The 11,835-nt window shown below is 45.4% G+C and overlaps 2 protein-coding genes across 3 annotated transcripts; one reads left to right on the top strand and one right to left on the bottom strand.

Moving 5' to 3' along the window:
* Window positions 1–3,274: 3,274 nt before the first annotated feature.
* On the top strand, window positions 3,275–8,399 carry LOC119304225 (phosphoglucan phosphatase DSP4, amyloplastic-like). 2 transcript variants are annotated; one of them, XM_037581398.1, is made up of 15 exons: window positions 3,278–3,445; window positions 3,560–3,617; window positions 3,742–3,786; window positions 3,870–3,972; window positions 4,617–4,693; window positions 4,766–4,842; window positions 5,173–5,253; window positions 5,921–6,053; window positions 6,356–6,415; window positions 6,598–6,654; window positions 6,758–6,853; window positions 7,033–7,092; window positions 7,549–7,656; window positions 7,742–7,873; window positions 8,018–8,399. In XM_037581398.1, the coding sequence occupies exons 1-14, from the start codon at window positions 3,420–3,422 to the stop codon at window positions 7,868–7,870; spliced, it is 1,110 nt and encodes a 369-aa protein (XP_037437295.1). In that variant the 5' UTR covers window positions 3,278–3,419; the 3' UTR covers window positions 7,871–7,873; window positions 8,018–8,399. The 2 variants fall into 2 exon arrangements, 1 of the variants encoding a protein (XP_037437295.1); XR_005148172.1 differs by lacking the exon at window positions 8,018–8,399 and having other exon boundaries at window positions 3,275–3,445; window positions 7,553–7,656.
* A 910-nt stretch (window positions 8,400–9,309) lies between these two features.
* Window positions 9,310–9,969, bottom strand: LOC119304227 (cyclin-dependent protein kinase inhibitor SMR1-like). The gene has a single exon (XM_037581400.1). The coding sequence runs from the start codon at window positions 9,847–9,849 to the stop codon at window positions 9,487–9,489; it is 363 nt and encodes a 120-aa protein (XP_037437297.1). The 5' UTR covers window positions 9,850–9,969; the 3' UTR covers window positions 9,310–9,486.
* Between the last annotated feature and the right edge of the window lie 1,866 nt (window positions 9,970–11,835).

Here is an 11,835-nt window from a genome sequence, read left to right on the forward strand (position 1 = left end):
GCCTATTCTACTCTATACTGCTTGCATTAGAGTAGTGTAGCATGTTACTGCTTTCCGTTATACCTATCCTGATGCATAGCCTGTCCTTGTTACTACTGTTGATACCTTTACCTGCAATCCTATATACTTAGTATAGGATGCTAGTATTTCCATCTGAGGCCCTACATTCTTGTCAGTCTGCCTTGCTATACTATTGGGCCGTGATCACCCGGGAGGTGATCACGGGTATATACTATACATACATACATACTATACAGATGGTGACTAAAGTCGGGTCAGCTCGAAGAGTACCCGCGAGTGATTCACGGATTGGGGGCTGAAAGGACCTTTGTCCCGACGGCCCTCTGTGTGGATCTTTGTGGCGGAGCGACAGGGCAGGTTGAGACCGCCTAGGAGAGAGGTGGGCCTGGCCCTGTTCGGCGGTCGCGGACACTTAACACGCTTAACGAGATCTTGGTATTTGATCCGAGTCTGGCTACGAGCCTATACGCACTAACCATCTATGTGGGAGTAGTTATGGGTATCCCGACGTCGTGGTATCAGCCGAAGCACTTCGTGACGTCAGCGACTGAGCGGCGCGCGCCGGGTTGGACTGCGTTAACGCAACTTCCTTTGTAATGGAGGTTGCTAGGTCTGCTCACCGGCCGCGTACGCAACGTGCAGGTGTGCTCAGGGCGATGGGCCCAGACCCCTGCGCGCTTAGGTTTAGACCGGCGTGCTGGCCTCTCCGTTGAGCCTAGGTGGGGCTGCGACGTGTTGATCTTCCGAGGCCGGGCATGACCCAGGAAAGTGTGTCCGGCCAAATGGGATCAAGCGTGTTGGGTTATGTGGTGCACCCCTGCAGGGAAGTTAATCTATTCGAATAGCCGTGATCTTCGGTAACAGGACGACTTGGAGTTGTACCTTGACCTTATGACAACTAGAACCGGATACTTAATAAAACACACCCTTCCAAGTGCCAGATACAACCGGTGGTCGCTCTACCTCAGGGATATGAGGAGGGGATCGCCGGGTAGGATTATGCTATGAGATGCTATTTGGAGATGTTATTTGGAGATGCTACTTGGAGGACTTCAATCTACTCTCTTCTGCTTGATGCAAGACGGTGGTTGCGAGAAGCGTAGTCTTCGACAGGATTAGCTTTCCCCCTCTTATTCTGGCATTCTGCAGTTCAGTCCACTGATATGGCCTCCTTACACATTTACCCATGCATATGTAGTGTAGTTCCTTGCTTGCGAGTACTTTGGATGAGTACTCACGGTTGCTTTCTCCCCCCTTTTCCCCTTTTCTTTCTTCCTGGTTGTCGCAACCAGATGCTGGAGTCCAGGAGCCAGACGCCACCGTCGACGACGACCCCTACTACACCGGAGGTGCCTACTACTACGTGCTGCCCGCTGACGACGACCTGGAGTAGTTAGGAGGATCCCAGGCAGGAGGCCTGCGCCTCTTTCGATCTGTACCCCAGTTTGTGCTAGCCTTGTTAAGGCAACTTGTTTAACTTATGTCTGTACTCAGATATTGTTGCTTCCGCTGACTCGTCTATGATCGAGCACTTGTATTCGAGCCCTCGAGGCCCCTGGCTTGTATTATGATGCTTGTATGACTTATTTTATTTGTAGAGTTGTGTTGTGATATCTTCCCGTGAGTCCCTGATCTTGATCGTACACATTTGCGTGCATGATTAGTGTACGATTGAATCGGGGGCGTCACAACTGTGTATATATGTGACACCTCTGAAATAGTTCAAGGACCTATGTGATATCTTTGAAATAGTTTGAGGACCAGGAATGACACACATATTGCATTTTGAGGACCTGGATGACAATTTTCATAGTTCGAGGACCTATGTGACACCTCTGAAATAGTTCGAGGACCTATGATGCACTTCACTCTATGGGAGGAAATTATAAAAGAAAAGCTGGCAATGTGTGATGACTGACGAGTTTATATCAAGTAAAAACAAACCATCTCCCTAAGCTATGGCCACCATCGTAGTCGGGCTGGGGTGGCACTTTCTGTTGATGGCTCCTTTTCGAGCATGGATAATCGGGCAGCGGACGGAATGGTCTTACGAAGGGAAGGTGGCTCGTTGATTTTTGTGGCATATAGATGCATATTTCACTGCAATGACGCCCTTGAAGTGGAAATACATGCGATTATGCAAGGGATGACGCTGACGATTAAGCATTCGAATTTTCCAATGGTGGCGCAATCAAATTTTGTTAATGCTTTAGCCATTCTTGCAGGCGACACCTTATTCAGGTCGGTGTATGGACACAGCTGTTGAGATTAGAGAAAATATGTCTGTTAGAGTTTGTTTCTCTGAAGATTAGTAGGGAACAGAATAAAGCAACACATCAATTGGCATATTATAGCCATACCGAAGCTTGTATTTGCGGTGTGGTTGAATTCGAGCCCTCCATATTGTGAGGACTTGTTGTCTCGAGATTGTAACCGTATCATTATGGAATAAAACTCCTTTTCATCTGGCAAAAAGAAACATGATCATCAAACCATTGGCTTGCGCATGCATTTAGTTGGTGCTATGTGTCATGACATCTCATTTTGATGTAAGCAGACCAAACCGACTTGCTTCAAAAATCTCAAATCTCATAAATGTTTATTACTCCTTATGTTCACTTTTATAAGACCTTGAAGATATTCAGACAATGTGCAAAACGGCTCATTTTGAGATGTCTGAAACCACTTACAAAAGTGAACGGAGGCAGTGGCATTGGTATCGAAAGAGTAATGCAATATATAAACCACTTACAGAAGTGAACGGAGGCAGCGGCATTGGTATCGAAAGAGTAATGCAATATATAAAAGTTACTATAACATTATGAGTCCGATACATCGGGTACAGGGCAAAGGCATGAAAATCTTAGGGATTCACGGAGAAAGCAAAGCTGGTGCATACATGAATTAAAAAAAGGATATATGGCTAAAAGTAGAATTAAGTAAGCCAAAGGGATCCGAAAAAGAATAATTCTCATATATGGATGTAAATTAATTAGCGAATCCGAAAAATACAAAAGAAGAGGATAGCGGGGGGGAGGGAATGCATGGCAGCTGTCCCGTCGTCCGGTGGCGCCGTACGCCCCGACGACGTCGTCCGGTCGCGACGGCGAGGAACGGGTCAAAGGACACTAAAACTGGGCCCCACCCCGCCCGATTTAGCCACAGGCCACCGCGGTCCCCCCCTCTCTCTCTCTCCTCATCCCGCAGAGTCTCCGTGGACCAAGCCTATAAACCCCGCGCGCACTCCGCCTGCACACCACACAGACTGTCGATACGCCGCGTCCACGCAGGCAGAGCAGAGCAAGCGCCCGTGCTCCTCCTCCCGTCCCCTTCTTCCCTCCTCCGCCGCGAGATATTTCTCCTGTCAGCTCCGCCTCCTCGCCGCCGTCGCCGTCGCCATGAACTGCCTCCAGCACCTGCTCAAGTAAGTCAGGCACGGGCCCCCCTTTCGATTTCTCGCCGGAATCATGTTTCGCCGCCGCCGCCGCCTCTCGCCCCCGCAGCTTGGCTGATTTTTGCCGCCCCCCTCCGCCCCCAGGGAGCCTCCGATCTTAGCGGGATCCAGATCGATGAGGCGGCCCTCGCCGCTCAACCTCGTGAGTTTCTCTTCTTTTTTCAACCACCGCGGATCCCATTTATCTCGATTTCGATTTCGATTCTCATTTCGCCGGCCACGGAATCGAAACTCTAATCTAACCCGCTGCTTTTGGCCGAGCCCAGGCCATGGTTCGCGGAGGGAGTCGCCGCTCCAACACCGTCAAAACTGTAAGCATTCCAACGTCCTCTGCGATTTCGCTTTTGTTTCTACAGAATCAACTGTCTCAGCGTTTGCGGACTTGCGATTGCAGGCATCCGGGACATCCACTTCCAGCGCGGAGAACAGCGCCATGGAGCCAGGCGCGGACAGGTCCGACACGTATAGCACCAACATGACACAAGCCATGGGAGCAGGTAGGCGAAGAGAAACATTCAACCTCCATGACCGATTCACAGTTTTTCCCTCGCACTTGCGTGTCTGCTTCACTATCAGTGCCAAGGTTACACAATGGTGCTAGTTGCATTTCGGTCAGTCATGTTGCTTGCTGACTTGATGAAAATCCCTTGCTGCCCCATTCATATAAATGTCACCATCACAATGCTGACCCGAGCTACCTGATTGGAACCATTCACAACAAACTATTATTGTCTATCCTAGTATGAGCATTTTATCATCTTCTTCTCCATTACTAGCCTTTGTAGACTTTCAGGCTTTAGCGACACCTCATTCATCTGACTTTTTTGGCATGTCTAACCTCCCCTTCTTGGAGACTATGAGTGTTTCAACAGCTGGCCTTGTCCATTTTTCCTCGACTGAAAGTTCCCTCGTTTGCTGCTATTATGGAGTTCTGTCACTTTAATTTTATTCATTATGTTGTACAGAATGAATCTTATCATATAGAAAGCTTCGACACTGATTAGTCGAAATTTACTTACCTTCAGATCACCAATTGAGCACTAACGTCTGCAATATCTTATGCTCCTTTCTCATTAAGTTCTGTTTACTACACTATTCCTAAAATATTTCCTTTTATTCCGAAAAAAAAAAACATTTCTAGCGTTGACGTACAGGCATGAGCTTGGGATGAATTACAATTTTATATGCCCAGACTTGATTGTAGGCTCCTGCTTACAGGTTCTCATCTCAACCATTCAGATAGAGACTTTACACCTGTGACTCCATCTAATTATCTGCTTTCATGTGCAGAGCCCAAGTGATGTTGATAAGCTTCGGGAGATTGGTGTAAAAACTGTATTCTGCTTGCAGCAAGATCCAGACCTTGAGTATCCTTATCATTCAAGTGTATTTTCATCTTTCTGGTAGAAATAAAGAAATATCTTCACTACTGCCTATTAAGCTAGATCCAAATTTGCATATCGGTAAGATCGTAACGCTAATGTTCATACATAAGGAAACATTGTTGAATTCAGCTCATAGCTTTCTATCCACACATGCATTTTTGTCTGCAGATATTTTATCTGTGCAGTGTGTGTAGACATCTTTTAACATGATTTAGTTTTTATCCTAGCGACATAGTTATTTGTTACTTCAACTGCTATGTAATGCTTTCTTACTATGAATATATGTGTTTCATCCTTCACCACTTTGTTTAGATACTTTGGAGTTGACATTTGTGCCATTCAAGATTATTGTCTAGAATGCAAAGACATTGAGCACTGCCGTGAAGAAGTTAGGTATTGAAAGTTCTAATCTTCATGAGTCCATTTTAAACTGGACGTAAGAATTGGGCATAACCTATGCCTAATGGAGTTACGCAATTCCTTGTTCCAAGGTGACGTAGTTAAATTAGAGAATATGTCATTGTTCCTCTGGGTTTGGAATTGATCAAATTGCAGTGTTCATTCAGCCGTCCTTTAGTTTCAAAGAGATTACCATATTGTTCACAGCTTATTGTCTGTATTCTCTCTTGTCCTGTTGACCTTGTACATCCATGATATGGTATTACATTTCAGTGCAGTTGTCCCGTACTGTTTCTCAATACAAGAAAAAAAATATTGACACAAGTGCAGTCTTCAACATGCATAACCTTATGAAAAGTTACTCCGATGAACAATCTCTGTTTTTTTGGCTTCTGTTCTCAGTTCAATCACAAACATTTCACTTTTCAATACTTAGAGGCTTCAGCTAGATGATTCGTATTTGCACCAGGCAGTATGTACTCCTTCCGTCCCATATTATAAGATCGTTTCGAGCTGTTTAGCTTGCAAAACGATCTTATATTATGGGACGGAGGGAGTATATAGCAATGTAGTTCTTCCTCGCATCCAGTGTGTGTTCTTTTCATTGTCTGTGTTGCGAATATCCAAAGTATTAAATTAATTTAATGTTTAATTACACCAGGGATTTCGATGCTTTCGATTTGCGACTGAGGCTTCCTGCTGTGATTAGCAAATTGTACAAGCTTGCCAGCCATAATGGTGGAATAACATATATACATTGTACTGCTGGACTTGGAAGAGCTCCTGCTGTGGCAGTAGGTTTATAGTCTTTCTCTTATTGTTTCTCAATATGTCCGGATGTGCCAATTGGGTTACATAGTCATGACTCTTCCCACAGAAAATGAAGCAACATAACGACCTGCATATATGCAAGCATTTCCTTGTAGTACCATCCACCAGATAACAAATATAGCTAGAACATAACACATCTTATTTGGAGTGAGTAAAATGTACAGTTTGCAGATTGCTTTGGTAACTTTCCACTATGATTTGATGGTATCCATAATCTTGTGCGCTGACAGTTCTCTAATTCTGAGAATATTTTGCAAAATTTCAGCTGGCATATATGTTCTGGATTCTTGGTTACAATCTTAATGAAGGACATCAACTACTGCAGGTAGTATTAGGAAGTTGAAAAGTTATTTGTAAGTTAATATGTATGCACTGTTGATGCCAATATCCACCCCCGGATGCTTATTTGCTAATCTCTCTTTCACTGTATTCTAAGTTGTTTTTACCACATGGCTAGTTATCTTGTTTTTTGTACAGAATTTGAACCCATTCTTTTATGTTGTATAGAGTAAAAGGCCTAGCTTTCCAAAGTTGGAAGCCATCAAATTGGCAACAGCTGACATTGTAAGTAAGAACTATGTTGTATTCCCAGTATGTAGTTATGATGAAGAAGTTAAAGTAGATTTCCGACATAATTGTGTGTCATGCATCTCGTCTTATTCTTTAGCTCACGGGCTTGTCAAAAAACTGCATCACTCTGAAGTGGAAAAATGGCAGTTGTTCTTCTGTTGAAATTTCTGGGCTTGACATTGGGTGGGGACAGGTATGTTTATTCTTCAATTATGTCATATATACATTTCTTGTGTTGAAGAATTTCAGTTAGATGGTGTGATTCTGCCCAGCTGCTTTCTAGTATGGAATGTATTGTATTAAATCCATGTTACATAGGAGACGCTCTTAGCTGATTTCTTTTTATGTCTTATATTTCTTGCATTTATGCAGAAAATTCCCCTGGCATATGATGAGGAGAAAAGAGCATGGTTTCTTGAGAGAGAGTTACCTGTGAGTATCAACCTAACTGTCATACCGAGAGCAATCATCCGCCTTTATTTTTTCTTGTTCATTGTTATATTCCTCACATGCCTTGTATGTTACATCTGTATACCATCAGCGTGTGATATCAAGCCTAATCCTTCATAAAATCTGACATTTCAACAGTGTTCATAGAATTCAAAGGTTCTGACTACTGAACATCCTGATAGTTATGCCACTTTCTCGTTGATCATTAATTAGAACCATAGTTTTGGCCATCTTATTGATCCAAGTTATACTGGTGGCAGTCATTATGTCACTTTCTCGTTGGGATCCTCTTTAGTAGCGCACCGTGCAGTACGGTCGCTGCCGTGTGGACCCGACCCCACATGTCATCTGCAGTACTGTAGAGGATTTCGACCTAATTGTGCGTAACTTCACACTCACCTGTATCTTACATACCTTTGGTGTTTGTGTTTCCTGAAGGAAGGACGGTATGAGTACAAATATGTAGTGGATGGCAACTGGGTGTGCAATGAGCATGAGATGAAGACCAAACCCAATGCGGACGGCCATGTGAATAACTACATCCAAGTGAGATAGATAGTTTTCCCTGAAAGTAACCTGCAGACGTCTCGCTTATCCCAGCATATATATAGCTTACAAATCTTGCCTGCAGGTTGCCAGGGATGGCACGAGCGATGAAGAGAAGGCGATGAGGGAGCGGTTGACTGGGCCAGACCCCGATCTAACAAAAGAGGAAAGGCTGATGATTAAAGAGTACCTGGAACAGTACACAGAGCAATAAGAGGTTAGCCCAGATCGTCCAGACTTTTGTGCCGCGCCTCTCTAATTCTCATTTTCTTTTCATATAAGTACACCATACAATGGTGCGCAAACAAATTGCTTGGATTAGAAGACCCTAACAAGTTATTATATGGTATCTAAATTGCAGAACTTCCCTTTTGGTGCGACCGGCTCGAGATGCAGCCGGGAACACCTAGTGATGAAATGAAATGAAACTAGACTACGCATCTCTGAAGCGCTGCTGTGCTCGGGTCGAGTAGCAAGCAGCTGTTAACTGGAAAAAATAGTTTGGCTCGAGTTCTAGTTACTATTCGTAGCATCCCTCTTTATCTTGTCCTGTGTAAACACGTGCGTGCTCCATGAGACGAGCAATCAGTGAGTGTCCCTGACAGTACCGTTCTAGCAGTCGTATAAAAGTACAATAAAGGGCTGTGCTGTGCACCTCCACACAAAACGTGTAAAATCATTTAGGTATGTTACTACTACTACTGAAGAATAAAATCAGATGACATGATTCTCTTCATATGTTATGTTTGGATCTCCTTCCGTTGGGCCCTCTCCTTGCTGTTCATCATTTTCATTCACAAAACAAAGGGAAGTTATTTTTTGAAGTTTTCTGAGTCAAGTCAACTGTCAAAGTCGAGAGACAGCTGTGTTGTCAGCGTCGGTGCCTTGTGCCGTTGAAGTCAAAGCGGCTGCTTGGTGCTGAGTTGGGCAGATAATTATTATATTAGGTGGGGATCCAATCGGCAGTATACTAGTAGGAATTTCTCTCAAAAAAAGAAGAAGCGTAAATTACTGGGCAGATTCATACATGGAATGGTTATTACTGCAAAATCAATCAAAAGAAAACAGGTTAGATTTGGCAAGCGTCAAATCAAAAGGGTAATAAATTTGTGTGGATGGCGGTTTGTTCCTCTTTCCATGATATGCAGAGTTAATTAGGCCTTTTCATCTTATCCATCCACTGCATCCCGCCTGATTGGATCTGATTTCGAAAATCCTGTTCCCCTTTGTGTAGATGAAAACACCAAATCTGCTTTGCTTTTCCCCGTTCATCTCAAAAGATTTTACCCCTGTCGGCTCCCTCTCTCTCTCTCTCTCTCTCTCTCTCTCTCAGTCAGTCAGTCAATTTCTCACCCCTGTTGTACAGTCCATTTCAACATTCGTATAACATATTCAGTACTGAACGAACATTCGCAAGATGAGCAACAAATCAAACAAGGGGTACAGATAATCATCTTATTATATGACGGATGATTACAGAGGATGGGTGTGCAAAGCGAAGTGTCGGTCGTGGCTACCACTAGTGTTTTTACCTGAAGTGGTTGATACATCATCAATTCCATCCACACAAGTGTCAGTCAATTCCTCACCCGTGGTAATCAGTAGTGTTCAACTTCAACACTTGAGCATTCGCAAGGAATCAAAGATGGGCAGTAGAAATAATAATACGTAGTAATAATATTATTATGATATGATGGATGATTACAGAGGATGGGTGCGTGCGTGAGGCGAAGTATGGGTCGTGGCTACCGCTACTGAAGATGGCTGATACAGGTGTCAACTCAACTCAACTCAACTACTGGTGCTGATTGCTAATGACAAGCACTTAATTTAAGCGAGCCTGCCGAGCGAGCGGCGGCTCCGGTGCTGCTGCTTCTTGTTGTTGTTGTTGTTGTTGTGGTCGTGGCAGGGCGGCGGCGGCGAGGGGCGGAAGATGGCGTCGAGGTCGTCGAAGCGGAGGCTGATGACCTGGACGTCGAAGAGGCGCTTCCGGCAGGCGGCGTCGGGGCGCGGGCGCGGCTTCCGCGGCGCCGGCGGGCAGGTGGCGGCCTGGCCCAGGCAGCCGACCCCGGCGCCCGTGGGCGTCCGGCAGCAGCGGTGGTAGTCGTCGTCGGCGCCGTCGGCGGCGAGGAGGTGGAGGCGCGGCGAGAAGGCGGCGGGCGGCTTGAAGAACTCGGGCGAGGCGGCGGCCATGGATGAGTGGATGGATGGGGGAGGGAGCGGAGGAAGGCGGCGATGTGTTCCTGTTCCTTTGAAAAAAAGAAAAGAAAAGAAAGGGAGGGATTTGAAAAGGAGAGGAGGGGTGCTGGTGCGGGTGCCGGTGTGGGGGGCGAGGGAAGCGCGGCGTATATGTAGCGGGGGTGACGGGCCAGACGGGAGTGGGGGATGGGATGGGAGGTGCGTGCGGGGGAAGTGTGAAACGGAGAACAAGGTTTGTAAAATCGATAGGCTTCGCCCCCGCCTTTTTTACTCCGAGGTTTGCCTATTCACTCGGGTCTATGTGTGGTCAACTATTCGGGTGTGAAATCGGACTCACATGTTTTGTTGTGCGTGCGTGCGTGCGTGCACAATGAGGATGAGATGCGTGAGATTCATGCACACCATTTCTTTCGCCAATTCTTTTCATTATGCGAGGAGAAGGCGACCTAAGTAGTAGGACTAGTACGAAGCAATCAGGTTCATCTCATAGGCTTGCCCTTGGTGATGCCATATATACTTTCTAAATTGGTTTTATTTCAGGTTTGTCGACGCTATTCTTTTAGCGGTACGGTGTGACCCCGTTTCTGTCTCTTACATGTGCTCATAGTGGGTAAGGTTGGATTAGTGCGTGCGCGTGTTTTCAGCGTTGGGGTGTCTATTGTGTTTCTAAAAGAAAAAAAGGTCTGCAACCCTTGCACATCACCAACAAAAACGGTGGGGGTAAGAAAGAAGAGAAAAGGCAACATAAATGCGAGCGTAAAAATCAGACAACTATATAGTTGATCGGCGTTTAAACAACTCAGGGCGATTTGGCGATGACCATGTCCTTAACGTCGGTGTAATCTGTTGGCACGTACGAGGACGGGGGAGGTAGTTGAGGCATGAGGTGACGTTGTCTCATGCAGATCAGTCATCGCTACCACTTGTGAGGACGAAGCGGGAACATCCCAAAATCAGGATTTTGGTGGTGCATGTGACCTACCTCCCTCATCAAAGTCTACGTCGTGTTCTGCTGTTGGAATCGTGGAAAATGGAGGAGATAACATATGATGACTTTAACTGGGTGGTGCTTCTCGAGTACCTAGTCTTGAACTCCGGGGCCAAAACCCTACGCGAGACCCTAGTTGGTTATCCTTGGCAATGGTGGCGTTTTTGCGTCGTTACCCTGTTGAAGGCATTGTTTGGAATTTGCTTGGCTTGATCCGCAGGGTAAAAACCCGATCTGACTTCCAGTGGTCGGATCGGGCAACGACGACGCATGTGCACCGTTCTCTTCCTAAGGGCATTGCTGTTGGACAACCTTTTCTCGTAGTCCTTGTCTTGTCAAAAGATAGTTGGTCTCGTTGGTCATTCTTGTATATCGCCGATCGCTGTTTTGATCGCTTCGGGTTTGTTTTTGTTTTTCTCTTTCACCTTGGCATAGCTTTTGTTTTATGTGTGCATTGTAGTTATGCAGACACCAGGTGTATATTATATCCCTAGACCCTACATTACGAGTCAATAAAAAACGCCCTTTATCGAAGAAGGAAAAACATATTTTTGGTAGCTTGTTTCTTTAAAGGGTTTTTGGCTAGTCAGTTATATTAGTCTCGAAACAGAGGATACATGGATCGTATTTGTTGGTTCCCGGCTTTGGTGGATGGATAGCCGGCGAACGAAACGAAGAAAGCGTATATATCGTACAGTATCAAGGAAGGTTTTCGGTAGCTTGTTTCTTTAAAGGTTTTTGGGCTAGTCAGTTAGTATTAGTCTCGAAACAGAGGATACATGGATCATATTTGTTGGTTCCCGGCTTTGGTGGATGGATAGCCGGCGGACGAACCAAAGAAAGCGTATATATCGTACAGTATCAAGGAAGGTTTTCGGTAGCTTGTTTCTTTGAAGGGTTTTGGGCTAGTCAGTTAGTATTAGTCTCGCAACAGAGGATACATGGATCGTATTTGTTGGTTCCCGGCTTTGGTGGATGGATAGCCGGCGGAC

Source organism: Triticum dicoccoides, chromosome 5A (assembly GCF_002162155.2).
Source record: "Triticum dicoccoides isolate Atlit2015 ecotype Zavitan chromosome 5A, WEW_v2.0, whole genome shotgun sequence".
Lineage (NCBI taxonomy): Eukaryota > Viridiplantae > Streptophyta > Magnoliopsida > Poales > Poaceae > Triticum > Triticum dicoccoides.